Source organism: Anas platyrhynchos, chromosome 11 (assembly GCF_047663525.1).
Source record: "Anas platyrhynchos isolate ZD024472 breed Pekin duck chromosome 11, IASCAAS_PekinDuck_T2T, whole genome shotgun sequence".
In the NCBI taxonomy this organism is placed as follows: Eukaryota; Metazoa; Chordata; class Aves; order Anseriformes; family Anatidae; genus Anas; species Anas platyrhynchos.
This window is the reverse complement of record NC_092597.1, coordinates 4501263-4528804: the sequence shown is the minus strand read 5'-3', so window position 1 is coordinate 4528804 and position 27542 is coordinate 4501263. Positions and strand designations below refer to the sequence as shown.

General features: G+C 37.6%; 2 protein-coding genes and 1 long non-coding RNA gene across 5 annotated transcripts in view; 2 read left to right on the top strand and 1 right to left on the bottom strand.

Annotated features, from left to right (window-relative positions):
* Positions 1–219: 219 nt before the first annotated feature.
* MYEF2 (myelin expression factor 2) lies at positions 220–24598 on the top strand. 2 transcript variants are annotated; one of them, XM_027466888.3, is made up of 17 exons: positions 220–565; positions 4171–4400; positions 5613–5665; positions 6919–6926; positions 7037–7130; positions 7984–8175; positions 8814–8967; positions 9407–9456; positions 9543–9606; positions 9753–9854; positions 10048–10098; positions 10177–10245; positions 10514–10612; positions 13702–13773; positions 14985–15193; positions 15311–15362; positions 17547–24598. In XM_027466888.3, the coding sequence occupies exons 1-17, from the start codon at positions 339–341 to the stop codon at positions 17708–17710; spliced, it is 1890 nt and encodes a 629-aa protein (XP_027322689.1). In that variant the 5' UTR covers positions 220–338; the 3' UTR covers positions 17711–24598. The 2 variants fall into 2 exon arrangements, with proteins under 2 accessions (XP_027322689.1, XP_027322691.1); XM_027466890.3 differs by lacking the exon at positions 13702–13773.
* On the bottom strand, positions 18115–27009 carry SLC24A5 (solute carrier family 24 member 5). 2 transcript variants are annotated; one of them, XM_027466737.3, is made up of 9 exons: positions 26776–27009; positions 26351–26530; positions 24873–24956; positions 24680–24783; positions 24257–24357; positions 23194–23474; positions 22267–22473; positions 19287–19388; positions 18115–18746 (listed from the first exon to the last, which is right to left on the bottom strand). In XM_027466737.3, the coding sequence occupies exons 1-9, from the start codon at positions 26975–26977 to the stop codon at positions 18424–18426; spliced, it is 1584 nt and encodes a 527-aa protein (XP_027322538.1). In that variant the 5' UTR covers positions 26978–27009; the 3' UTR covers positions 18115–18423. The 2 variants fall into 2 exon arrangements, with proteins under 2 accessions (XP_027322538.1, NP_001297336.1); NM_001310407.1 differs by lacking the exon at positions 26776–27009 and having other exon boundaries at positions 18375–18746; positions 26351–26449.
* LOC101799056 (uncharacterized) overlaps positions 26401–27542 on the top strand; it is a 140248-nt gene continuing 139106 nt past the window's right edge. The window contains exon 1 of the long non-coding RNA XR_011812148.1: positions 26401–26537. This is a non-coding gene — a long non-coding RNA (uncharacterized lncRNA). The remainder of the gene's footprint in view (positions 26538–27542) is intronic.

The following is a 27542-nucleotide window of genomic DNA, read 5'->3' as shown; positions in this document are numbered from 1 at the left end:
AGGACGTGCACATGGCTGTGGGCGTCGGTGGGGAGTTACGTATCCTATAGGAGTGAGAACACTCAGGACAAGGATGGGGTGCAGGAAGGAACTGGGTCAGCAGAGCCTGGGGCAAGCCGTGCGACGGCTGTGGGGGACGGCTACGGGCGGGCCCGGCGGGCTGGGTCGGGCCCCGCAACCCCCGCTGTCGCCATGGCAACCCGTAAGCCTCCCGGCGCGTCCCCTCCTCCCGCCGCCATCGCCGTTCTCGCGAGACTCGGCCGGGCCGGCGCGGCGAGGCCGAGGCGCTCCGGGCCCTGCTCGAAGGAGCCGTAGCGGGGCCGCGGCCCGGCCGCGAAATGGCGGAGAGCGACAGGGCGGAGGCCGCGGCTGCCGCGCCGCTGCGGGGGGCCGAGGAGGCCGCCGCCGCCAGCCAGCCGCCGCCTCAGCAGCAGCAGCAGCAACAACAGCAGCAGCCGCTACCACCACCACCACCACAAAAACAGCCGCAGCAGCCGCCGCGGGCTGAGGAGGCAGCGGCGACAGCAGCCGAGAGCGGCGGGGGCAGCGCAAATGGCGTCAAAATGTGTGTGGCGGGGGGCGGCGGGCCCGGGCGGGCCGCGGCGGGAGGGACGCGGCGGGAGGCAGGGAGGGCTGGAGGCAGGCGGCCGGCCCTCTCCTCCCCACCCCCCGGCCCGGCTCCTCCCCCGCCGCGGGCCCGGGCCGCTCCGGCGCCCCGTTACTGGAGGGGGTCCCCAGGGTGTCGGGGGAAGGCTCGCTCCGGTGGGAGGCTGCCGAGCGGCGTTGCCGTTGGGTGAGGGGCAGGAGGCTGCGCTCGGCTCGGGCGGTTGGAGCCGGCGTTGCTGTAACGGGCTCTGGTCTGGCGGGGGGTCGGGGGAGCCGCGTCTACAAGAGCTGTGGGTTGGTGCTGGCCTTGTTCACGTTTCCAGGTCTTACTGTAGTATGTTTTGTTAGCCTTTGGGCCGGTCTTTGTGTATGTGAGAATGGTAAGGGAGCCCTACAGTGGTTTACTTCACAAAGCAGGCAAACAAACCCACAAACTTTTCCAGTAAAATTTTATGGGTTCTCTTCTCCTTGATGTTAGGCTTCAAGGTTTATCCCTCTTCAGATGAGCTAAATTTTAGCCTGGCATCATTGAAACTTCAGCAGTTCTTAGTCTCATTCACATCTTAGAGGGAAAATACATTTTTTAGAAGGCCTTCTACTGGAATACATCAAGGCTGTTGAGAGGTCTGTGAACTTCTAATTTGTTATATGCAGCCCAGGTTTGATACTGTTGTGCTTAAAAATAGATGTGGGATGAGGCATAATATCAAAATGAAGAATAAAGGAGTAACTTCATGCCTTTATTTGACTCCCAGGGAAATTCATATAGTTTGCAAGTTATAAGCTTCACATTGCAGTAACACGGTATTTTGTATCTATTTTCTTTCCTCTGAACCTGGTCCTAAGCATCCCAACTACACATATTATTGAGTATTGGCCAAAAGACTAACCTTTTTGCATCTTTTAAGGCATATAGTAATTTATTGTATTTTGGAGTTGCTACTCATAAAATAACAAAGTAGTTTTTCTCTATCACTCCTGTCAGCAACTTCCTTCTTTTCCCTCCAAAAGTAATTGCCAGCAAATGAAAAATCCTGTTATTCTGCAAGATAGAATAGTTTCTGAGGCTGTCTTGGCTGTCTTCCCTGTGTTCTGTGCATGGCTAAAGTCATATTTTTTGAACGTATTTTTTGATTGAAGGTACTTTTCCTGAGAGGGCTATGTGTGAAGAAGAATCTTTGCCTCCAGATTGTTCACTGGCCTACTGATTCTGGCAGATGAGTTTTGTGAGAAAGATCAATTTTTATTTTTTTAAACTAATTCTCAGGAATTATTTTCAGGAGGAACTATTTTCAGGAGGCTTGCTTTAGTTCCCAGATTAAGTGAAGTGTCTTCTTGTTTCTCGGACTTAAGAGTTTATGCAAGACTTGTGTCCTCTCTGCTCTCTACTGGTTTGTACAGCCAGGTGTTGTAGAATCTGTGGGTTCTGTGTTTGGAGGCCTGGCTCTTCCCGTGCACTGTACTGAGCATGCAGGGGCTGTTTGATAATCCTTTAAGCAGGAAAGAGCTTAAAAGGCTAAAGAGAATTTGTTGGTCTAATCCTAAAACCTAAAGAAGAACTTGGATTTTGTTAAGGGTATCACTGGGAGAAGTTTTGTGTTCACAAATGGAACTGGATTGGAAAAAAACAGATCTGACTGGAAAACTGAGACATTACTATTGCCCTCCTCGCTGTCCTTCCCCCTGGCTTCTGCCAGTTCCCTGCCTTGTTCCACCCATTTTACATCATTACACAGCCACACAAGAATTATATTGCCACAGCAGACAGGATGGTGTGGGGGAGTAATGATACAGAGGAAACTGGAGAATGCTTGAAATAGATAACGCGTTGTTGACTGAATGTTTTAAATAGTAGGAATATTTACCTGAGTAATGTCCATGCATTTCTCAGTTGCTAATTCTTTTTTAATCCACTTGTAAACAACACAAGGACTGTGAAATTTATATCATATGAGTACTTCAAAATTTGGGAAAAAGTCGTGGGAGAAAAATGTTTGTGTTTGAAGCTACTTCTCCCTGAGAAGTGCTCAAGCTTGAGTAGATAATACATTTAACTTCATGAAAGGCTATTTGCACATGCTCTGAGTGCAAGGCTGTCACTTACTGTTTTGTTAAAAACTATGCAAAGAGAGCTGAAAATAATAATTTCAATAAATCGAAATTTTCAATTTTGCCAGATTACTATTGTAAAACTGAAGCACTTGTTTTGGCAAATTTTACACCAGAAACCACCTACACTGTCAAAATGAGATTAAAAACTAAACCTTCTGAAAAGTGGTACAAATTGAAAGGACAGTGATGTTAACTTGAGAGGATACATGGTCAATCTCTTTGACAGTCTACTATGAGACGCTTCCATATCTTTGTTCTAACTTGAGTGACCAGTGTTGGCTCTTTATTACAAAAAGTACTTTTACACATGATTTTAAAGTTATTGTTAACTGCAGTGAGATTTGAACTAGATGTTGCTCTGTATCTATATAGCAGCTGTTTAGTGGATCATATTTGTGTGGCTTTGTTACTGGAGTCTATTAGTTCAGCGGTCCTACTTTTTAAGTAACAATTCAGGCACTTCGATCCGCTATTGGCATTCTAAGTCTACTTGCAGTATGAACACTTTGAAGAGTGCTGTAGAGGTTTGGCTTTTGGTTTGGATTTTTTTTTTTTTAATTCTGTTCAAAGTGTATAGTTTTTACCAAAGCTGAGAAATGTGCTGCATTAAAGGAGAGGAAGTGAGTTGTGCTGCATTCTTCATCTAAAAGTAAAACATTTTTAAAAGGAAAGCAGCTGTTGTTGATAGATTTTTTTTAAAGACTACAGGCCAGAAGTCTTTGTTGTTGTTTTTAATGGATAATTCCTGGTGAATTAATTGGTCTTAGATGCAGAGCATGTTGTAATAGACCTATTTCTTATGCATTTATCATGTTTTCAAAGTATACTGGTGTTAAGCACTAAAAATGAAAAGAGCATTTGTTCTAAATTTAATTTCTTTCTAAAATCAGTCTGGCACAATTTGTGAATAAAAATGATTTGTACTGAATAAAAGGTCATTTGCCTATTAAGAGTTGATTTTATGTATTTATTAATACATTGAATGAAGTACACCAAGCTGTTCCAAAAATTAGACCATTTCAACTCTGACTTCTGTGGTGAATAGCGTGCAACTTTGCCAAGTTTGATTTGAAAATTATTGAGGTACTAAAGTACTTCAGATGTTGTAGGTTATTTTTCAGCTGAGTCGTGTTCTGAGAGTAGTAGTAGTTTCATAGCACCGTGTTCCTGAATCTTGACAGACATAATGGAAATGGAATATACCTGAAGTAACAAGATGTGATGTCTGTACTTATAATAGTGAATAAATCTCTTGTAATGTTGATTTTTGTTCTAGGTAAAGCAATGTATTTTGAAATTAAACTGGTAAAATTATTTTATTTTTCCTAATTTGAAAAGTGGGATTTGACATCTTCGGAGGTCTGTTAGTATGGGAGGTATAGACCTACATATGTAGCTGATATAGTAGTCTTATAATCCAAAGTAAGACCCATTTATTTATTTGGAATGTAGGGAGAATGATGAGACAGCAAAAGAAGAGAAAGCACCAGTGAAAGAGAAGTTTGCTGCAAAACCAAAGGCAATCCCTTCTCTTGGAAACAAGAATAGATTCCACCCCTATGCAAAGGAGAAGAATGCGGGCAGTGGAGAGAAGAAGGCTGTTAATCGTAATCGAGTTTTCATTAGCAACATCCCATATGACATGAAATGGCAGGCTATTAAAGATCTTATGAGAGAGAAAGGTAATTTATTCCTTATAATGCACTTCCTATAAAAAGGGGTAAAATGTAATGTATATGTCCTTTGAGCCACACAGATTTGATTTGACTTTTTTATTATTTTTTTATTTTTTGGCCTTTACTTGGTACATCTATCTTCCTTCCCCCTCTTTCATCTGAGACAATTGCATTGCAGAGTAGGATTGGTAAACGAGGTTTTGTAATCTTCTGACATTGTAGTGTGACAGTAGAGAGAATATGCATGACCTCATGACTTCTTCAAGAGATTGATTCATCTAGTTGTAGTCTTTGTAGATTTTTTTAAAGGGCTATTGTATTTAAGCAACACATTTAGTGTATTAACATATGAATATGAAAGGAAGTCTTTCAAAAGTTGTTTTGTATTTCTTTGGTGGAATCTGGCTGTGGAATTAACTTTGTCTGCATTGTCATTACTGCTATGACTGCTTGTCTGGAGACCTATATTAAATGCTTGTTACTGTTGTTGCAGTTCTGATAGAGAAATCTTAATACCCCAAACTTTTATTTTCAGTTTTGGGGAAAAGAATGCTAATTTATGACTTAAGTAAAAAGCTAGTTCTGTGTGTTTTTCTTGAAAAAATAGATTCTTCAAAAGTAATGCAAAGCACACTTGGCTTTTTGGCTGTGAAAAATGCCAGTCCCCCAGTTCTGTAACTGGTGGTGTATCTGTTGTAAGGTGACATGATTATTTGATTGGTTTATTTACTGAAACTTCCAACTTTAGTAAGTGAGTGGCTTGCTGTGAAATATTTGATGTGTAAATTTGATCATTATTGAAGGCAAACTTATGATTGAAGACATTCAGGTAGAAAGTCACCTTAAAACAGGTGTTGTGGGTAGGATGATAAATGTAACACTTTTCAGTGAATGTCGACGTTTCATTTGTTAGGTTAAGGGACTGTGTATATCTGAATTTGTTCACCAACTGTATCATACTGGCCAAAATATGATCTGTAGTATGAATTAGGTTAAATATAGTTGTTTGTTTTTAGATTCTGAGAATGTGGCTGTTGCATATTTCTGAAAATTAGCTAAATTATATAGCCATTGACAGGAGGTATGTTGGTCTGGTTTTGATTGTTGGTGAATAATAGGAGCTTCTCTGTAGAGTTGTGCACAGGGGCACAGAAAAGAAAGATACTGGTGTTTAAATGCATTGTCTCTTGGTATTTTCCCTTTGTATGTCTTATGTAGTTGGTGAGGTTACATACGTGGAGCTGTTTAAGGATGCTGAAGGAAAATCAAGGGTAAGTGCCGTGGGCAACAATCTGCTAGAGGTTTAAAAGTTCCTCAGCAGTTTTATTTTTGTATAATACCTGTACCAGTTATTGGAAAGTAAGTTTCATTTCCACATTGATTTTCATTAAGATAGCTTTGAGGTTTCTGTATTAGAAATAGTTTGACACTTTCAAGCAGCACAAGCTAGCTGGCTGTAAAGGACAAAATACTTCATAAATTTGGCATTCACTTAATTCTTCTTTTAGCCAACATCTTTGTTTTGGTACAAATCTGTTTTGTATAAAGGACTTTCAGTAAATCATTGATTTTATTTAAATTTTGTTAGTGTAGTATTCTCTTCTTGGGGACATGAAGTATAAAATCTTAGCTAAGAATACACTGTTTGAAGTGCCTGATTTGACAGCTTTACACAGTTGGTACTCTGAACACTGGATTAATGTATTTGCTTTTTTAAAACTAAATGGATGGAGATGGTTGGTAGCCAAAACAGTGCCAGCAATGAGGCATTAACAGTGAAGATTGCTAAAGCTCCTTTGTCTTAAAAATAGTCAAAAGTTTGGCCAATAGTAGCTTCAAACCTGCAGTGGGAACTTGAGAAATGCAGGTTTGAGTCTTAACTGAAGTTGTAAAAGTAGTTGTAAATTATTTTATTCAACGCTTGCTAAAACTAAAACATGCTTTCAGCTTTCATTCACTTAGATCAATCCTAAACTCTTTGTTTTATTAGAAGGATTCTGGTGCAGTCAAAAAGGTTATTTTCTTACACAGTAATCTCTCAAATATGCTAGTAATACTGAAGAGGTTTGCAGGCTCCTTGTTCATTGTACTGGTATATTTGATGTATTTGGATTTGAATTCTGTAGTTGGTGGGCAGATTTTAATGACACGATGAGTGTCTTGATTGTTTTTTGGTTATGTTTTTGTTTTTTTTTCCTTCTGCCCCTTCCCTTTCTTCCCCCCAGCTGTCCTTACATGGATCTGTGTGGCATTTTTCTGTAGTCCAATTCTGGTTTGGCTCAAAGAGAACAAAATATAATATAATGCATTTTGAATGGTATGTGTGTTTAGAAAGTAGGAGAAATTCAGCTTGGCTACTAGTAAAAAGCATGTATTACGAATTTTGAAGCTGAAAATAACTTGATAAATAGTTATTTAACAGTGAGCTTCGATCTTTAACTGGACTCTTAAATACTCTAGCATATGTGTTGACTGACTTTTTTTTTTTCTCTTTACATATGATTACAAATCATCATGGATGTAGGGTTGTGGGTAAGTTTCTTTTTCTATGTGTGTAGAAACACACTGCTATCCAAACGTTCTGTTAAGTTTAATGTTTTAAACTTTATTTTAACACTCCAAATGTTTTTGTTCCCTCTAAGTGTGGTTGAATTCAAAGATGAAGAATTTGTTAAGAAAGCATTAGAAACTATGAACAAGTATGATCTTAATGGAAGACCCCTGAATATTAAAGAGGTATGATTATTACTGTTTTTTTAAATAAACTGTGAAGATAACATAACTACTGAAATGATGGGTACCATGTTTTAAGTGTCTAGCTGTGTAATTTTTTTTTTTTTTTTAACGTTTTCTTAACGGGCTAAAGTGCCTGCTGGCTTCCAGAAGGTCTTGATACAATGTCAAGTGAACTGATGAAAATGTGTCCTAAAGCCAAAATAATCTAATACTATTTTTCTTTTACACAACCTTATCTTTAACTTCATATTCTTACCTGTGTAATCTGCTGCTGTTAAAATTTCATATTCCTTACCTGCCATAAAATACCAGTTTGAGCAGAACAAGCTGAGTATCAGACTACTGCATATGTGCAAGGATGGTGTTGGAAGCAGAGAACTTGTACTGATTTGGAAAGTGAAATTAATGTCAACGTTTCTATTGTAGTGTTGTGGCATATAATAGTGTCTGATACAGTTCTTTATGTCCTGTTATAGCTTTAATAATGGTTATTAACATATCAAAAAAAAACTATTTAAATTAAATCAGTTATTGGAAGAAGGTACTAGACTGACAGTCCTTTAGATTGAAATCTTTTCTACTTGTCCATAGGCTAGGTACAGCATGTGAAGTGGCAGTGCACGCTTCTTCAACAAGTGCTTTGCCAATATGCCTCAACCCTCATCTGAAAGGACCCACCTCTAGAGGTGAGGGAATTAGGTCTCCATGCTAATTCGGTTCTTAATCCCTCTGACATGGACAAGGATATTAGTTGATAATTTTGACGGGCTTATGTAGAATTTCAAATAGTACTTATTTATTGCCAGTCCTGATATTGATGATTAAGTTGGCTTTATTTTTGCACATGTTGCAGGATCCTGAAGGTGAACATGCCCGCAGGGCATTACAGCGTGTAGGAGGACAGTTTCCAGGAGGACAAGGACCTGATATGGCACCTGGATTAATGAATTTACCACCTTCTATTGTCAACAATCCAAACATTCCTCCTGAGGTTATCAGTAACTTGCAGGCAGGCAGGCTTGGCTCCACTATTTTTGTTGCTAATGTAAGTTTTAAAACATATTTTAAAGAAATAATAATTGATCTTTGTAAAATACCTGCATAATCCAGTTTTAATATTAAGCAGAAATGTGAAATGTTAATTCACATTTAGGATATTCAACTAAAAACACAAGACACGTATCCAGATTTTGGATGTGAAAAATGTGTTCCACTCCTAAAGCTGTCTTGCAGTTTTAATTACTGTACAGTCAAATTTGAAAAAAAAAATAAAATTTTTTTTTGCATTTTTCATTTCTTCTATTTTTAATACAATATACTTTTTTTCTTGATAGTTACTTTATACAAACTTAAACTTTTATGTTTGGGTGTACTTCATCAGTTCTTTATTTGCACAAATTTAAGAAACAGGCATTGGAGTACAGCTGGTTTACAAGAACCCATCCATTTCTCAGCATTAGTATGTTAATTAAAAAATTACAATAGATATATGTGCTATAACTTGTTGCTTTTAGTAACATTCATGTTAGACTTGGTTGCAGCCTGTGTATGTTACAAAATTGTCTGTTTACGTGTATAAAGCATTTTGTGAATCAAAGTTTTACTGCAGTGTAGACAAGCTTTGAAAATTAATGGCAGAACAGAAATGTGCAGTGAAATCACTTACATATTTCTCTGTGTAAGCTTGACTTTAAAGTTGGCTGGAAGAAACTAAAGGAAGTATTCAGCATTGCTGGAACTGTAAAGCGTGCAGACATCAAGGAGGATAAAGATGGCAAGAGTCGAGGAATGGGAACAGTTACTTTTGAACAAGCAATTGAAGCTGTTCAAGCAATATGTATCCTTGGCTTTGGAAAAAAAGGAAAAAAATGCTCAAATATGGCTTAGTCATTTTTAATGGCTCTTTACCATATAGTTTTGCAAATGGTGCTTGTTTGCCTTGTAGCTAGGATAAGGGACTAGAGTGTAGTACTGTGCAGATCGTTTTATTGTTTTTAATAGTGACTGAATTTACTGCTAGAGTGTAAAAGGCTGTTCTTGATGAAGTTAACAGACTTAAAATACATAGGGAAAGTGACACCCATGAAGACAACTTTTATATTCCTAACAACTTATATCGTCTCTTTCTGATCTTTGAAACTGCATTCTGAAGTTTAGTTAAGGAAAGTTAAGACTCCTAAAAGTGGCACAAACATTAGATAAGTTTTTACAGTGATTCTTTTGAAATAGTTAAATTGTCTTCTTTTAGTTAGAGTCCTTGAATAGCATTTCTTCAGCTATGTTCAATGGACAATTCCTGTTTGATAGACCCATGCATGTAAAAATGGTAAGTTGCTTCTATTTCTTTCTACCTTATGTATCTCTGCCAAAACATTGAAGGGATCATAGCATAGCATCCTTGTTTCTTATCAGGATGACAAATCAGTCCCTCATGAAGATTTCCGTGTTGCAGACAGCAAAGGTCCACAATTACCTCGTGAGTACGCGCTCTTCATTTTTAACTCTTTGCACTTAATACATGTTGATAGTGTCTTGGAACAGTTTAGTAGTACTTTTGCTTACTATGGTCTCCTTATGATGCATAAAGTCTTATTATAATAGTTGTTTTTTCCTTTTTCCAAGGTGGCCTTGGTGGCATTGGTATGGGACTTGGACCAGGTGGACAGCCCATCAGTGCAACACAATTGAACATGGGTGGTGGAATGGGGAACATGGGTCCAGGAGGTAAAGTCATATTCTTTATTTTTAACTTACAGAGCTTAAGTTTACAATTTTCATTTCTGTGTTTAGAAGAATGGCGTGCTGTTGTCAAAGTAAGCCTTGCATTGTGTGTTTTTGAGACACTGTCTTTGCATTTTTGAAATATATTTGGATCTTACCTGTCTTCTAAATGGTGTTTGATCTTTTTGGTTTAAAGGTATGGGAATAGATGGTCCTGGCTTTGGTGGAATGAATAGAATGGGAGGCGGTATGTGCAGTCAAATTCTTTGTCTTATGTATTTTTTTTAATATTGGATAGAAAAAAACATTCTTCCTTATTTTACAGGGCTTCCTGGATTTCGTGGAATGGAAGGAATGGCTAATATGGGAGGATTTGGAGTCAGTCGAATGGGAGGTAGGTGAATACTTACTAGTTTGCTAGTACTAGTTTGCTAGTCTGTGAGCCTTATTAAAAGTCCTCTTTACGTAAGGGTGGGTAATGTAAATGGGTTCAAAAGAAATGTGGCATGCATGGAAGCATAGGAACTGGAAGGAGAGGTGCCTCTGACTTGTGGATTAAATTTACTTCTGTTTAAACAAGAAGCTGTGAAACAAGTATTGTATGAGCATCAACTTAGTTGAATATGACAGAATATGTCTGTTTTGTGCGTTATTCTCTACAGAAATGTTCCGTGGTGGAATGGGAGGAAACATGGATAGAGATTTTGGTCGTAGTGAGATGCAATTGAACCGTGGTTTTGGAGATTCTTTTGGAAGAATGGGTATGGTAACTGTTAAATTTCCTGTGGCAAATTGCAACGTAGTATTGGGAGAGTTTTACTAGAAGAAAAAACAAGAAGAGGTGTGGTTTCATTTGGTCATCTTCCTCTGTCCCTTCTCCACCAGCTGTTATTGTAAAGGTGTTTATTTAAGGGTGTTCATATGTGTTTGTTATGGCTGTTTCGGAAGGTGGAGGTTAGGATGTTTTTTTTTTGTTTTTTTTTTTTCATCTGCAGAATACAAGCAAAATACAATACAAGCACAGTGATTTTTAGGAATGTATTTTCCTTCATACTGTTAACTTTGCCAGGTATTATGTTCTTTGGATATTAAAACATCTGGTTTTGGCAATCCTGAACAAGATGTCTTTGTACTGCCTTCGTAACTTCCTGGAGCCTGCTTTTGCAAAGACATGCTGGAAAGTTGTTCTTACTGCAAATCAGACAGCATTGGATAGGAATGATGAATTTTGGTTCCCTCAGTTTTCTTCCTGCCTTTTCCCTTGCTGCTTGGAATAGGATTTACTGTCCTCTTCTGAAATTGAGCAAGGTTTGTTATGTTTATAAATGGTGTTCTTCTGACTGAGTTCATTTTAGCTACTTTTGCCCTCCCTCAAATGAGATACTCTTCTGTCCGGATAGAAGTTGAGAGCCTGGAAGTGCTTAACAACAGCTTTCTGTGGCTTTGTTACTATATTCTTACCTGAATGAATACATTATGGAAGACAGGCTTTCTGTTTTTACCTGTTCCTCCTACCACCACGAATTCCCTACTGTGAAAGTGTTACGCTCATTTAGGATAAGGCTCATTTAGTCTAGGAAAAATTTAATTTTCCCTCTTTGGAAGAAAAAATTCTTCCTCTTTGGTGGGTGTTTAATTTGGGCAAGTCACAATTAAGAGTAACAGTTATGTAATGCTCTTCAAGCACTGATAATTGTGTAGCAGTAGTAGATATTTAGTAAGGATGCCAGTTGTCATAAGGTCTTGTAATTTATGTCTTAAAAAGCAGGTGTTATGCTTTCAGTATGTGTACTTCAGCATAGGATAAATATCTGTTTCTTGAGTGAAAATCCAGAGCTGCTTCAGTTATAAATGTTCATACAAGCAAAAAACTTCTGAGTCTTCTGGTAACGTGCTGGTCTTTAAATATGTGAGTATAGCTGCTGTGAGAAACTGATGTGGGCATTGGTTATTCAGTAGATTTCAGCAAGCTTCAACTTGCTACCTGTTAGCAATCTTGCTGTTAAGATACTGTTCTGGTTTGAGATAATATTCTCCTGGAGCCACGCACCTTTAAAATTTGGGAACTGCAGAAAATGAAGATGAGTTTTAAGTAGCAGAAACAAATAGTATCGTTTTATTATAGTTAAATACAATGTTTAGTCAGGAAATTTTCTAGTGTACTCTTGTTACAGCATTTAGGTTAATAATATATTAAAAGGAAATGCTGTGAGTGCATTTGGCTTCCATACCATGCCAGTTTCAATGAGGGCAACATAAGACAGTCTTTGATTGGACTATGGCATCAATTAGTGAAAATGAGGATGTTTGATTTGCAGTGATTTAATAGCTAAAATTTTAAAGTATCCAAAAAATCAAAGGTTATGTCACAATCTATCTCCAAACTTAGCATTTTTCATTGATGCAAATCCAGTAGGGAAAAATGTACAAGGAGAGGGTGTTTCAAAGGATAGAAACAGCTGAATACATGCTTACTATGATATTTCAATTTTGTTTTCGTTTGTTTTAAAACGCTTCCTAGGCTGATAGGGAGAGTTTTCCTTTTAAAAGAGAGGGAGTATAACTGGGATACATTCAAAAACTCTTAAAGGTTTCTAGTCTTGAGAAAGTAGTTTTTTTTTTCCTCACAATTCTTTTGAAGGTTTTGGCATTTCGTCTTTGGCATAATGAATAAGTATTAAGAGCTTCATCATATGCGATCTATTGGCTGAAGTACTGTGTGTAATTCTGCTGGTGTTGAACAACTATAGGCTCTTGAATGGGGCAGTCCATTTTTTTGGGGGTCTTGGTATGGCTCTGCATGTTGTCTGAGAGAAATATTTCTCTCAAGAGACAGGCAGGGAACAACTATTGCTGTTTGTAACTGCATGGAGAAAATAAAGTTGATGGAAGACTGCTTGTCTGGAAAGTATCATCAGTGACCCTTTTTAGATACTGAAACAACAGTGTCTAGCCAAAATGAGCCAGTTGTTGATCTGTTTTACCATAACTAAAAACTGAGCTGTTTCTTTTAGGGATTAAAATCAAGCAAGAAAAATGTAGTAACTGACGGCTCCAGGATTACCTGCAAAATCCTGCTTCCTTGTATACAGGTTAACAACTAAGATGATTATGCTGCCTATATCCTGTAATATTGCCCAGTATTGTAGGAAGCTGTCTTTTGTCAGTCCAACACTTTTGTTTTACCTTTTCTGTCTTTAGAGTGCTCTTTTTGTAGATACTAGGTCTATTTGAATGGATTTGTTTGAGCTGGTTCTCTGGAACAATTGGAAGTGCTTGTTACAGAATCTGCAGAGCCCCTTGCTCTGGTCAGCATTGACAAGAATGCCGTTCTTCAGTTCCTGCAATTCTGGAAGCTACCTTGGGATTGCTTTCCTGAAACATAGTGCTTCAAGGAAAACTCTGGTTTTATTTATTTATTTGTTCCATTAAACCCTGCTCTCTAGAATCAGTTTCTTACACTATTCTGGAGCTTTTATGGTTTTGTCAGGTACCCTTTAGTATTGCTTTTCTCTCTCCCTTTTTTTCTGCCAAATTCTATCAGTTCTCTGATACAAGATACGGTTCCTTCAGTTTCAGATGTTTGTGCTGCTGGCAGGTTGTCAGAGGAAAACTGTAGGTAGAAAGGAATCAGAGTAGCTTATATCTTGTAACAGAGGAGGAGGAACTAAAGTTACTTGCAGGGTATTTCCTACCTAGTTTGCATAATAAAGGCACGGGTTGGAGTGTTCTGTAGCAAAAGAATCGCCAGGTAACACTGAGATCAGTGCACTTTATCGTTGTGTGCTTTGCTGTTGTCACTAACCGGCAGTTTCGGTGTATGTCACTATATTATTTTTTTTCTGTTTAGGTGGTGCAATGATTGGTGTTTTTGCAGGAGGAATGGGAGCGCCTAGAATGGGCCCAGTAGGATCTGGAATGAGTAGGTTAATTTGTTTCAATAGAATGTAAATGTGTAGGCAATGTAATGAAGTGGTGTCCGTGTAATTGTTTCAGAGGATGTGCGTGTCAGCTAGGAAGAAGTAGAATTCTGTTGCATTGGATTCCCAGTCTAATAGTTTTTAAGGTTGATTTGTTGAGGTAAAAATTCAGAGGAAAACTTGCTAATACAGTCTTCCCTTTGAGCGTGTAGTTTTGGAATGGTTTGAACTTTTGGTTTGGAGGGAGAAGTGATTCAAGTAAACTTGTGTTCCAGAAAAAAGATAAATAGGCAGAGTTAGTTACTTAAGTTCAGCTTCAAGTTCACGTAGGTACTTCAGTAATCATAATTGAAATAAAAAAAAAAAAGTCTTGAATTTCAGATTATCACTCAGTTGAATTTTGTGCAAAGCTCAAACACTGAGTTTGTATTACCAAAAATGTCTCAGTTACTCAAGCTAGAGCAGATAAGAAAGTAAAATCTTGCTAGGGACAATCTTGTGAGGCATAAGGCTTAGAGAAGGTCTGTCATGGATGATCTTGTTTAGTCTTTGTCTAGTCTTGTATTACATTGTTAATTATGAATCCAGAAAAAATATAATAGAATATAGGATATCTGATATCTGAATATGCCATTGATCTTGGTTCATTATGTAATATACTTTAATATATTCCATTGCATGTATCGGGGAAAGTCCATGCTCTGCATGGGACTTGCAGGAATGGCTGTTCTTTGCAGAATAGGCTTTCTCTGTAAGACTGTCATTAAGTGTGGTATGGCTGCATTTAGTAAAGCCAAATGGTTTTGCTTCCTGCATTCACAGTCGTGTTGTACCTGGTCCAGTTACCTTTATCTTAATATTTCCACAGTCATTTACTTAATCTCTTTTTGGTGCAGGGTATCATATTCTTATTAATTAAACTAGACGGTCTTTAAATCGTAACTGTTTTACTTCTGATGTTAAACGTTTTATGTTAGATGATGTGAATAACAGCTTCATGCAATTTGCTTTTTACTTCTGTACAATAACTGATACTTTGTTTCTTCTAATGCTCTGATTTTAAATATTAGCCATATTACTAGATAAATCACTTTGCATGTATGCATTGTTTTTCCTGACACAAAAGAATGTAAACTTTTTAACAAGATACTTATTCATTGATTAATAAAAACAAAACAACAAACTTGTTATTCTCCTTTTTCTTCCTCTGTAGGCGGTGGAATGGGTGGTATGAACAATATGGCTGGAGGAATGGGAATAGGCATGGATCGGATGAGTTCTGGTTTTGATCGATTGGGACCAGCTATGGGTGGAGGCCCAGACAGGAACATGGATATAGATCGAGGATTTGTGCCTGGCCCAATGGGAAGTGGAATGAGAGAGAGATTAGGCTCTAAAGGCAACCAGATATTTGTGAGAAATGTAAGCATTTGAAACATAGAAAAGATAAGCCTATGTTGTGTGCGTGTTTTACTACATGCTTTTTCTTTTTGTAATATTTTGCCATTAATAAATACTTTTTTTTTTTTTTAATTGTAGCTCCCTTTTGATTTGACCTGGCAGAAACTGAAGGAGAAATTCAGTCAGTGTGGTATGTATGTGAATCTTACCTCTGCTTAGCTCCATTGAGTTTGCATTCTGTCTTGTTCTTTAGATAAGGGAAGTTTTATAAATAATTTTAGGTGTGACATAACACATTAGACTATGGTACATATTGGCTGAGAGTGCTCATCTCCTATAAACTTTAACCCATGTCATTAAAATTACCCTTTGAACTTTTTCTTTTTTGAGGTAGGTATTAGTTATCCTCTGGGATATAATGTAGTATTTATTTTGAGATAAATGCGTGCATGGATGTGGGCCTGGCCAGGTTTATACATTATTTCCAGTAATGGTGCCATATCAAATCAGAGTTAAGAATTTGCAATCCTGTACTGTCTCACCTTTTGTCAAGAAATAAAGTCATCACCCCCCCCCCCTTTTTTAAAGTAAGATACAGGATTTCTGTGACTATCCGATAACTATCTCTAATTAAGAAAAGGTTTCTTTTTACAGAAGTGAATTAAAACTGATTCTTGTATGTAGAAACGTGATATTTTTTTTTAAATGCACAGAATGGAATAGGTGAATATAACTGAATGTAATATTTCAGAATGAAATAAAAGAATTATGGATGGCTTCACTTACTTTGCAGAGACAGGAAGGAAAAATAACGTTAAACATTCTACTTTTATATAAAGACAGTCTTCATACAGCTATTTGCAGAGTGGATATACATTAGAACTTGTAGTTCAACTATGAAAATATTTCAGGTGTTCAAATGCATTTAGTGGTTACAGGAACTTAAGGTGTGCTTACATTCCAGGACTCAAAGCTTTTGTTGCTGAATTATAGATAGATCTATCATACCGGGTTTTCAGAGTGAAGTTCTCCCTTCTAGCATTTTCAGGACTATGTTGCTGCTGTTATAATTCTAGAAGCTGCTGGTGAATATCCTAGTTTTCTGCTGGATGCCGTGCAGTTAAAGGACTGCCAAAACCCTCTCTGCTTTTAAATACAAAACAAAACATCAAAACAAAGCCCTTCCCCATAATTCAGTATTAAGCTTTAATCAAGTTTCCATAACTGCATAACAAGTTAGTCTGTAAAACCACCACCACCTTTGATTTTGCTTCAGATTTTTTTTAGGGGTTATCCTATGTGTTTTTTTCCTTGCCATCCACCTTTTCCCTTAATACGGACAGGCATGAAATAAAGATTCTTGTGCAAATCCATTGAACAATTTTCTACTAAAATCTTTTAAAGTATTTAAAAGAAGTTTTTGAAGAAGTAAAACATCTTGTGCAGATACATCACTTGATACCACACTTGTATGTTGGGAACATCTGTGCTTTTGTGAAGATACTTCTTGATATCCTGTTATCATCAACTTCTTAGTAATATACTTGCACTTACACTTAGGGATTACATTGTTTTCTACAAACATATAAACAGGATCTCAGTGACTATCAGATATAATGAATTGTTTTTAAGAATGTTTAGCACAAATATAAACAACAGATTGAACCTGTGGAGCCATGGTCTTTATATTTCCTTATGATACTGACAAGAAAACAATTTATTTCAGTGAAAGGCCAGTCTTTTATTACTAGCCACTTAAAAATAAAAAGTCCTGTGTTTTAGGGGAGAATTTCTTGTTCCTGCTGGCACTTAAAGGTTTGCTACTCTGTGGCATCTACATAGAAATGTTCTCTCATGAGTTGAGTTTCCAACCAATTGGGTAGTGCATTCTATTTGTTTTTTGCTCTGCAACTTTTTTTTTTTTTTTTTTCAAAATTATATGATTGTTGTGATTAGTTGATAATGTGATTATTGTACTGCAGTGAGCGTGGTGGACTGGATTGAACTGTCATTCAGTTAGAGGATGACAATTAATCATACTTTCGGCAGTGTGGCTCCACCAGTGAAACACAAAACTTTTCCGTAAGCTTATAGGTCACTTCGTTTCAAATTTGATGTCCAGTTCAGGCATGCTTCATTTTATGGTAGTCTGAAGGATCAATTTGAAACAGTGGGACTTAGTGTGGATTCTTTGCTGCTGTTTTGACCTATCACCTTCCCTGAATAAGTGAATATACTGTAAATCTGATAGTTCTGATATTATATGTCCCTCTAGATTATATTTAGAATTGTTTTTTAATCACTTCTGATTAGTTCTTTAAGTTTTTAGTGCACTGAAGGTGGAAAATAACTACTGTTTAACTTGTTTATTCAGGTCATGTAATGTTTGCAGAAATAAAAATGGAGAATGGAAAATCAAAGGGCTGTGGAACAGTCAGATTTGACTCGCCAGAATCTGCTGAAAAGGCCTGTAGGATAATGAACGGCATAAAAATCAGTGGCAGAGAAATTGATGTACGCTTGGATCGCAATGCATAATTTAAAATTGTGTGTTCAGGAACATTCCTATGTCTGTTTAGCTTCTCTATCCTAGTAAGTCATTTTTAGTAACATTGTATGCTTACAAAAGCTGTAAAAACGAACTTTTAAATCCCACCAGCCTTTAACAGTATAGTGTTTAATATACTGTGATACTTGTTAACTGAATCTTACAATGTTTGGTTTTTAAAGACAATTTGCCTGATTTTTGTTGTTTTTTTTGGAGGCACTGAGCACCTGCAGGTCCCGTTAAACTCTGGGAACTTTGGATGCTCAGCGCCTTTGGAAAATTAGGCCAAGTGTCTCTAGTCATTCAGTTTAAATGAATGGTTATACTGTTTTTAATAAAATAAGCCATTTTCTCTGTTAAGATTGCATAGTGGGATTTGTTTAGTGTTTTCTGATTTTTATTTCCCCCCCCAGCATGTATCAGCATCGTAATGTAAAAAATAGGTGTCCTTTTTCCAGAGTTTTGGTTTTATATGCTTGTTGTTGTCGTACTGTAATTCTTGACTCTAAAGGAAAGGGCTCCAATTAGGCTGTGATGTTTCTGTTCTACTTAATATTACTTTAATGCCGTGACTTAGTTCTGTAAATAAGATCTAGAGCCCAATGGGAATTTTGGATTTTTTTTTTTTGTAATTTGACTAAATGAAGAAACTGATCTTTCTCTTCTGCTTTTATTTTTTCATCAGTATAATCACTGATTAAAACTAGTTACCACAGACCCTTGTAGGATTGTTCCCTATGATGCCAAGTTCATATAAAATTGATAATACGGTAAATACTAAGTACAGTACAAGACAAATTGCTCCCAATTTTTTATCTATTTTCCAGCCATTCAGGTGAATTGCCAGAAAAATAAAAACAACTGAACAGATGAGAGAAATGGCTGTGTATGTCAAACCACTGCTGTTCACTTCTATGGGTCCTGTTGTATTTATGAAGGCAGTTTTTATAAACCAGGGTATTCCCAAACAGAGCATATCAAATACGTTGGATCCTACGATGTTAGACATAGCCATATCTCCATTTCCTGTAAAACAATAAATCCAAATAAGCCTGCTTAGTTGTGCACTGTGAAATTGCCAAACTGTTTTGGAGGAACAGACTGTTGGTCCTCAACCTCAAAGAGTAAAACACTGTTTTCAGTCTTTTTGTTCTAAGAACTATAGATACGATTCCACATACCATAGTTTTGGGTACCACAAACATAAAAATGTCTCCCTAAATCAACAGCACCTGCAAACTTGCACTTAAAATAAGCTAGACAGGTTATTCTAAAATCCACAGTTATCTTTAAAATACCAAGACCTACAGCTGTGTTTTGCAGTAAAACTGCTAACGTGCTTAACAGCAAACCAAACCAATCTAGAATACTTCTCAGAGAGGTTTTTAAATGTCTGAACCACAGCTTCTTTGGGTAAGCTATCTTATTTATTAGTAGCAAACTAAAATCTAGAATTTGGAGCAAAAATTTTCAAGTTACTCCTTGAATTTCCAAAAATGTTAATTTTTTTCCATAGTACCCTTTAAACATATCTATTGAAATGAGCCTGAATACCAAAAGCTTTACCTTTTCGAGCCACCAGAACACTTGCAACTGTATCTGGTAAGCTTGTTCCGGCTGCAAGTAAGGTGAGACCCATTACTGACTCTGGAATTCCCAGTGTTTCACCTGTAGTTGGTAAATAATGGTAGAAAACACAAGTATAGTTTTAGCTTGTTTCATCCAAAAAATTTTCTTTGGACTTTCCTTGCTGGAGAAAAGATTAGTGATCATACAATAATTCCAAGAGGAATCTGCTCACTAGCTTAATGTGACTAAATATGAAGTGACTGAACCATGAAGTATTTAAAAACAAGAACAAAGGAATGTCAACCTGTTCTTGTTCTTCAGTCAAATAAAAAGGAACTGTGATATAGTAACCATCTGATTTTACAACTTTCTCAGAGAATTGAGAGGAAGGTCTCCACTGTTCAAACTGGTATGAATTATGAATTGCTCTTTCAGACACAGCAGAAGTTTGAATACCTAACATTTTTGGTTTTGAGCATCTCATCATTAGTGCTTGAACGTGTTTTGAAGCAATAACTCTTATAATAAAACATTTACTCTTCAAACGGGGAGAAAAAAGCACATGACTTTCATAGGGAGGAGGGTCATTAAGATCGTTACTGTAATACTGTCTCAACTACATGACTTCGTTCCAATTAGAAAGGTCAAGTTTTTTAGTTCTTTTGCTGAATTTGGAAGAAGCATAATGAAGAATTGTTACATGACTTAAGTATGAGTAATTCTTTAGAAGCATTTTTTCAGGTAAACACTTTAAATTAAGAATAGTTTTAAATGGTTATTAAAACAGCAGCCTACCTCTCACCCCTGTTTTTAGTACCATTTGTGCTGAAAGAGTATTAGTTTCTCACTTAAAATATAGTGATTCAGGTCTTCAAAACTGTTTTGGTTGCCTTTAGTTCTACGTACCATTCACAGCCATCCACATGCTGAAGTTCTTGATACTTCTGTTCAAACCGTTACATAATTACAGTTTTTCTTAAACTTTTGTTCACTAAACACTTTTTTTTCCGTTGAAATCTGAATTTTTGCTTACAATGTTTTGACGCCAATAAGAACAGTTTTCTCAAAATAAGAGGTGGTATGCTGTAAGCTAGGTCAGCAATGATTGCCTAGTACATACCAGCTTAGTTTAGATCAGCTCAGTAAATTTATGTTTGAAACTTATTTTCTGTTCAAAGGGACTAATGTGATCCTGTTGTAAACTTTGTACTGGTATTTTCTTCACTCCTAATGTAAGAGATTTGTAGGATGGAGGGACCAACATGATCAGCTTTTGTAAACTAATCTAAGCAAATGAAGGTGAAATATGAATGAAGCAGCTTTACACACCCAACAGTAGTGTCTAGCCCTCTGAAGGTTATGATAGAATCTAAACTCAGGTGAATCTTTTTTTTTTTTTTTTTTTAAAGAATAATCTTCTAGTTAAAATGTAAGGTTGTTTTTTTTTTTCTTTTCTGTTCTTTTTCTGGCAATTGACCATAAAGAGAGAGTGGTCTTATTTTTCTAGCCTTTGTTCCATTTTGTGTATCAGTAGCAATATCTTGCTATCGTAATGAAAATTTCTTTGCTAGTAACAAAAAGGTGTATTAAATTAGGTTTGTTCTTGACCATCAAAATGTAGTCCCCTGCTATGAAACACATTCTCATAGGCCATTTATGCAATGATAGAATATTTTTGAGTCACCTTTCATGAAAAACCTAGATTTGAATATATATATATATATATACATATGTGTAATTTTTAGAGTTTTAATGTGTAAATAGAGCATATTTGACCTAGAAGTAGTGGGACAAAGACCCCAAAGCTGCTTGTGATGACTTCAATGTGGACTAACACTAACACACTATTTGAAACTCCAGTGTACCTGCTTTCATATGAATTAGTGTTTTGTCTGGAAGAATGGCAATAACTTTCGTTGGATCCTGTTTCAAAGTCTTCTAGCATTCAGACAGTAAACCTTTCTTTTTAGATATAAGTGGAAAAATTTTTGACAAAGAAGTGAACCTGCTGGGTGTTATACCCAGAAATCTATTAGTATTTTCTCACAGGTCTACCTTTGTGTAGGTCTGTGTCTGCAGTCAACATTTATTGAATTTAATTTGAAGACAATTTAGAATGCTGAACTAGCAGAATACTGAGGTAGGATTGGTGAGCTACAATGCGGAAATGGCAAGCTTTGTGCAATTTCTTTCTTGTTTAGTGGTTTGTTTTCTGCTTGTTCTTAAAATTAAAGACTTTTTCTTAAGCTAACTGGAGAAAGAGTGAAATGAGGAAACTTTTAATACTTCAAGAAATTTTTTAAAAAGTTGCTTTTACACTCTTTCACACCCTTTCCCTCATTTAAAAGCAGTGCTTTTACTGCTTGACTTTATGATGCGGATTTTTAAGAGATACAGACATACCTGCACACCCAAGAATGTTTAATGAATATACAACACTATAGTTAAAATAATACAAAAACTTGGGCATCTTTTTTGGCAGTTCATTTAATGCTGAGTCTCTTATTATAGTGTCCAAGAAAACTATAGGTATAGAAATAATGGATATTTTTACAAACACCTGAACCTTTAATTCCAGTCTTGGTGGCTTACATGTGTGTCAGACTTCAGCTTGATGAATTTATTGCTGTGTATCTAATTGTTTCACTTCATGAAGCAGTTTAATGAAACTGTCCTTTTAAATACAGGTTGTTTTTTGTAGCTTTGTAAACTAATTCCCTTTCATGTGATGATAAGCAGTCTGAAGCAGCTAAATTCTAAAGTAGTTTTCATTAGATGGAAGGAAGCAAATGAAGCCGTCAAACATTAGGGTTTTTTGTTTTTCTAAGCAAATATGTGTTGCTAAACTAACTGTTAGTTGTAAAAAAAGAAAACTTTGCAGATAGAAGAATGTGTTGTTTTTTTTTTTTTTTTTTTTTTTTTCCCAGTGATTTTTCATTGGCTGCTTCTGTACAGCAGCAGTAGTTAAGGTACCTACCTGCTATTGTTATCATCCATACAAGAACGTAAGTCATTGCAGAAATCCATGCTGCTGACATTAAAAATGTCACCATGAACCAGTTTCTCCAAAACCGTCTTCTGCAATCTGGTGTAGTCAAATAGAGTAGTGTAATAATGGGAAGAGATAACACCCACAAAATTCTCTTCATACCTGCTTCAGGCATGGTGAAGACACTTGGATGATCTGTTGAGGAAGTAACTGTTTTAAACTGTAGCATTATGTTTGAATCATTAGTATACAGTCATACTATTTGCTTCTACTTGTGAGAATACTGGAAAAAGGTTAAAAAAAATAATTCTTTGTGATGTAACTGTTGTCTTCTTAGTACCTATAACACACTTGACTAAACTCTGAAATCAAATATTCTTTATTACCGTGTCACTAGGAGGGAACCAAGGTGGATGAAAAAATTATTTTTTCTATAAGGTTTATGTAAAATGTTTTCCAAGATTTAGTACCAGCTGCTGATTTGCTGAAGTGAAGAGGAAAAGTGATCTGTGGCCCCATTAGAGCTATCACTTTACTTCTGCTATAATGCATATTTTGGATAACAAACTGACCATTTGTCATAAGAATACAATATAAGTACAGAAGCAGCATGCGTTTCAGCTGATACTGCATTTTACAGGCTGAGTTGCTGGGAAGTTTCAAATACGCACAGCAACAACTGATGTTCTATTACTGACACAAATAAGCAACTCCCCTAGCATTCCTCTAGTAACTAATATAAATATCACAACTATGATTTTACTTAATGTTATATTCTAGGGAAGATTAATGATTTACTTAAGTACTATGCTAGAGTTCTTTTGTGAACAAAATCTGAATAATATCTCAAACCATACTCTTTATTAGAACTGATGCAAACAGGCATATAGCGTTTAAATTTAATAATACTTCTACCTTCAGAGATTTCATCAAGCCCATGCAAGCTTGTTGAACGTTGAGAATAATCCATCTCATCTTGAAAAATTCCACTATCTGTTCTTGACTGTTGACGAATTAGAGGTCCACTCTCTTCCCACCCAGCCAACGGTTGCTGCTCAGCATTCTCTTCCATAGCTTTTGTAAAACACGAACAGCAGGGACTGAACCTTTTCATGAGGCATTGGTTGATTTTAATGTCAAAACATAGTACCAGAATGTAACACCCATATATTAATAATAAGGAAGCACTTTCATACCTAGAGTGAAAAAAAAAAAAGAAAAAAAAAAGATTTTACATAACTTGTAATATATATTAATATATAAAAATAAACTCATTAAAATGGCTGGCATAAGAAGAGAAAAAACTTGCATGAATTGTGAAAGGCAAAAACAAAAGCATCTATTTGCACTTGTATGGGCAGTGTCATGGAAATTTGTGTCTCCATGTCTTTCAGTAGTTTGATTCATTCCACTCTCCTGCAGAATCTTGTCTGTGCGTTGTATAGCTGCATGTTTTCCAGGGGAACTTACTGAACAACTGATGTTTGCAAAATTGAGTCTTATATGGTGGTTATGGAGAGGTATAGAACGTGTTATTCTGAGTAAGAAACTTCAGGAATATAGTACTGGACCTGACTGTCCTGAGACAACAGGAGTTTCAGTGTTGACTGAAGCGTGTTAGTATCAGAAGCTCATGATTTGCTTCTGAGACATGTTTTCTTAGTGGTAATGCTATTAAAGGAAAGCTTCTAAAAGAAGCAAGCTCCGAAGACTAACTGCTATGCCAAACCAGGTATGACAGAAATCCTGAAGTTTGTACAGAGAAACCTATGCAGATCACACTTTATAAATATGCAGGGTTTGAATGTTTAGGTAATAATCTTTACAAGCATTGTAACTTTCTATATTTTTAAAGCCAACAGGATGTTTGTTTCTATTAGTGAATGGCAGTTCAGGCTTCTTGAAGTTTTTTGTTGTGTTTTAACACTGTTTCACTAATCTCCAGTCAACATGAACTCAACACTACTCATGCTCTTACCAGTAAATTCTGCTGTCAGATATCATCGCAAGGACCGCCGCTACACTAATTGTATATGCCAGGCAGTCTCTAAACAGCGGCCAACAGGATAGCCTTGAAACCTGCAGATCACAGATTCATTCACATTTTTTTTAAATTTGTCTGTAATACTTTCACTAAGTGCTGTAAATGCTGCATCAATATGTTGTTTCTATATTATGTACAAATTTAAGATTCTTAGGAATGACTTAAGTATGATATTTAACAAGTTAGTGTTTTTAAAACTTTCATAGCAACTTATCTTAAAACAGATTACATGCTGGTTTTGCTACTAAATAATAAACTTGACAGTTGTCATAGTAAGTCTCTCTTGACTTTTGTTGGCAAAACAGAAAGGATAACCATTTGGTTCTTAGGTATGGAATTATCGAAGTTGATACATACCACATTAGAAAGCAGCCCACAAGCTGCACAAATCCCAAGAAGATTATAGATCGCTGATCCAAGGATGGTGCTAATGCCAATATCTCCCTTTGTCACGAAGACTCCTACAAGCAAAATGACTCGGGTATGTTCCAGTTCAGCAGGCAAGGTAAAGAATTCTGGATTTTGAGGAGTCAAAGCATGTATCTCTTACCTAGAAAAGCAGTGACAAGCTCTGGAGCTGAGCTTCCAGCAGCCATAAAAGTTGCTCCAGCAACATCCTGAGAGAGGCCAAGGCCTGAGGACAGAGTATAAAAATACTCTATTTATAAATATATAAAAATACTCTTTAATAATAAAATTAAAATTAAAAAACTTCAGTAGTCTGTACCCATTACATGCATTAGTATATGATGTTAAAAGCTTCTGCAGTTCAATGAAATGAACTTTTGCTTGCTTTCATACAGCTAATGCATTTATTAGAAATGACCAAAATGTATTGAAAGTGTAGGCTCATTTATTGGGCTAACTTATTCCCAGCTTTATTACAGAAAATAGTTTAAATACTAGAAAAGGAGCACAGATAGTACAAGACATTTTGGCATGACCTTAAAATGTAAAATAGGCATACTTATGTAGGATCTGACTTTATCATAAGGATAACAATTGCAGGGAGATTCCTTGGACTACAGTGTGATAAGGCTACATGATTCAAGTCAAGTCTATTTCAAGGGGAACCTGTGCTCCTGTGTCTTAACATACCAGAAACATTAGGTAAATTCAAACCAATGCTTGGATGAGCCTGTCTTGATTGAAGGCAGTAAGATTTTTGTTCTGGTAAGTTGTCTGTTTCAGAAATTTAACTCTCTTTTTTGATCAAGGTGTGCACACTAAGAATGGGCAAGTATGGCTAACTATGGAATGACAATCTAACATTTATTGTCAGTAAAGCAAAACAAAACAAAAAAACTAGCTCTGTAGCAGTGCTTAAGCTTAAATTTCCTGTAAGTGGTCCGATCTGGAGAATGCATTGCAGTTCGGGGATGAATTTCCCTAGCTTCTTAGTTTGTTTATTTTTTAATTCTGTGCAATGAAAAGCTGAACTCTCAGCCAAGACCATCTTTTTAATTCTGTGGTCTGCTGAACCCAGGGAAATTACCACAGGTTAATGAGATTTCACAGAACTGCTGTAATTATATTTCTTTCCTTTCTGTGTCATGCCTTTTATATCTAAGCAGTTGCTCATACTGGTACTTGTTCAGTACTTTGAAAAAAATACCAAAACTTCAGCAAGGACATTAATTCCCATGATTTAATATAGGAGAGGTTTGGGATTTTTTCCTTCCCCTTTTCCCCCTCTTGCCTTTACTGGTAACATAGATTTTTTTACAGCTACTCACCTAAAGTTATATTGTCAGTTTTAATTAATCCTGAGGAAATTTTAAGATTTTCTTCCAGGTATAAGGAAAGCACATTTTAAATAAATGCTTAAGAGGAGTGTAATCAGAGTTTATTTTTCAGTACGGTGTTGATATATTGCTTCGAATTAAATGTTGTATTGATAGAGTCTAACTGTGCAGGAGACTCAGAACTTTAGTTTGGTCTCCAGAGCACTCCAACTTTGACACTTTTCGAAGAGAATGATCTACACAGAGCTTAATTTTAAAGGAAAAAGTAAGGATGTTCACTTACATTCACTAATGATCTCTAGGGAAGGCAGGAAGTAATCATCGCACACAATGGACACGGCCAAGAACATGTAAAGTATAATTATGAAATAGATAACGATTCCTCCATCCTTTCTCTCCTGTGATGTAAAAAATCCCTCAGGAAACTCCGATGAAGAGGAGAGGACACAGTTCGTCCTGTTTTCTGAAAAGTGAGTACAAGGGCGTTACACTTCCCCATGCCGCGTAGCTCTCAGGCAGCAGAGCGGCGTGTGCTCCACACGCGGGCTGCCTTCGGTGGGGCTCTTTCTCTCAAAAAGGGTTTATCTGCCTCGTAGGCTCCAGGGCAGCCTCAGGAGAAACGCTGGAGTCGCCGCGGTGGGAGCAGGCTCGCACCGGCGGCAGAGCCCCTGAGGGGCAGCCGCTGAGGGCTCAGCTCCCGGCTCCTACCTGCGTCCGCGGCCGGGCTCTGGGCCCGCGCTCCCCGCGGCGGCGGCTGCCAGGCCGCCAGCAGCAGCGGCAGCAGCAGCAGCGCCCGCGCCACCCGCCGCCTCCATCGCCCCTCGGCTCCCGCTCGCATCTCGGTGGTGCCGGAGCGGCTCTGAGCGCCGGGAGAAAGGAGGCGGCCGGGGTTGGGGCCCCGGACGGTCATGTGAGGGCCGGGACCGGTCCTCCCCCCGCGCCTCGTGGGGTCCCGGCCCCGGGCTCCCTCAGGGCGCTGCCGCTCCGCCGGAGCCGCGAACCGCTCACCGGCCCCCCCGCTCCGAGTGCCTGCCCGGGGGCTTCATCTTAGGCTCCCTCAGGAGCCGATGGGTACCGCTGTCAGGCTGTCACCGCTTCCCTCTCCACATCCTCCTCTCCATTTGAGGAGATGGAAGGTTAATTCAGCCTGTCCTGACAGAAGCTGTGTCTTTTTTTGTGCCAATTTCTCTGTGTTCCCACCGATTCCACCAAAATTCTTGTCAGGCTGTGCGAATACTGGCCTTGTTCCCCCTTGGGTGGAAGAGATGTTCGTGCTGTTTAGGTAAACTAGTCGGCAAGAGCAAGGCTGAGACCGATCACACAATCCTTCCCTTCAGAGCTGGTTAACTAAAATTCTTTGTCTGGTGACCTTTCCACAATGAAGTCATGTGTATAATTGAGGATTAAATGGTAAAATACAGTCTTTTAGCAACATGGCTTTGTAGAGCCATTCTCCCCGCTCCCCCTAGCCACCA

Coding starts and splice junctions, on each gene's coding strand:
- MYEF2 (XM_027466888.3), top strand. CDS start 339: ATGGCGGAGAGCGACAGGGCGGAGGCCGCGGCTGCCGCGCCGCTGCGG. Junction 8,176..8,813: donor CCACTATTTTTGTTGCTAAT/GTAAGTTTTAAA, acceptor TCTCTGTGTAAG/CTTGACTTTAAAGTTGGCTG. Junction 15,194..15,310: donor ACCAGATATTTGTGAGAAAT/GTAAGCATTTGA, acceptor TTTTAATTGTAG/CTCCCTTTTGATTTGACCTG.
- SLC24A5 (XM_027466737.3), bottom strand. CDS start 26,977: ATGACCGTCCGGGGCCCCAACCCCGGCCGCCTCCTTTCTCCCGGCGCT. Junction 26,531..26,775: donor GAGCCCGGCCGCGGACGCAG/GTAGGAGCCGGG, acceptor CTCACTTTTCAG/AAAACAGGACGAACTGTGTC. Junction 19,389..22,266: donor ATGGATGATAACAATAGCAG/GTAGGTACCTTA, acceptor TACCAACTACAG/GTGAAACACTGGGAATTCCA.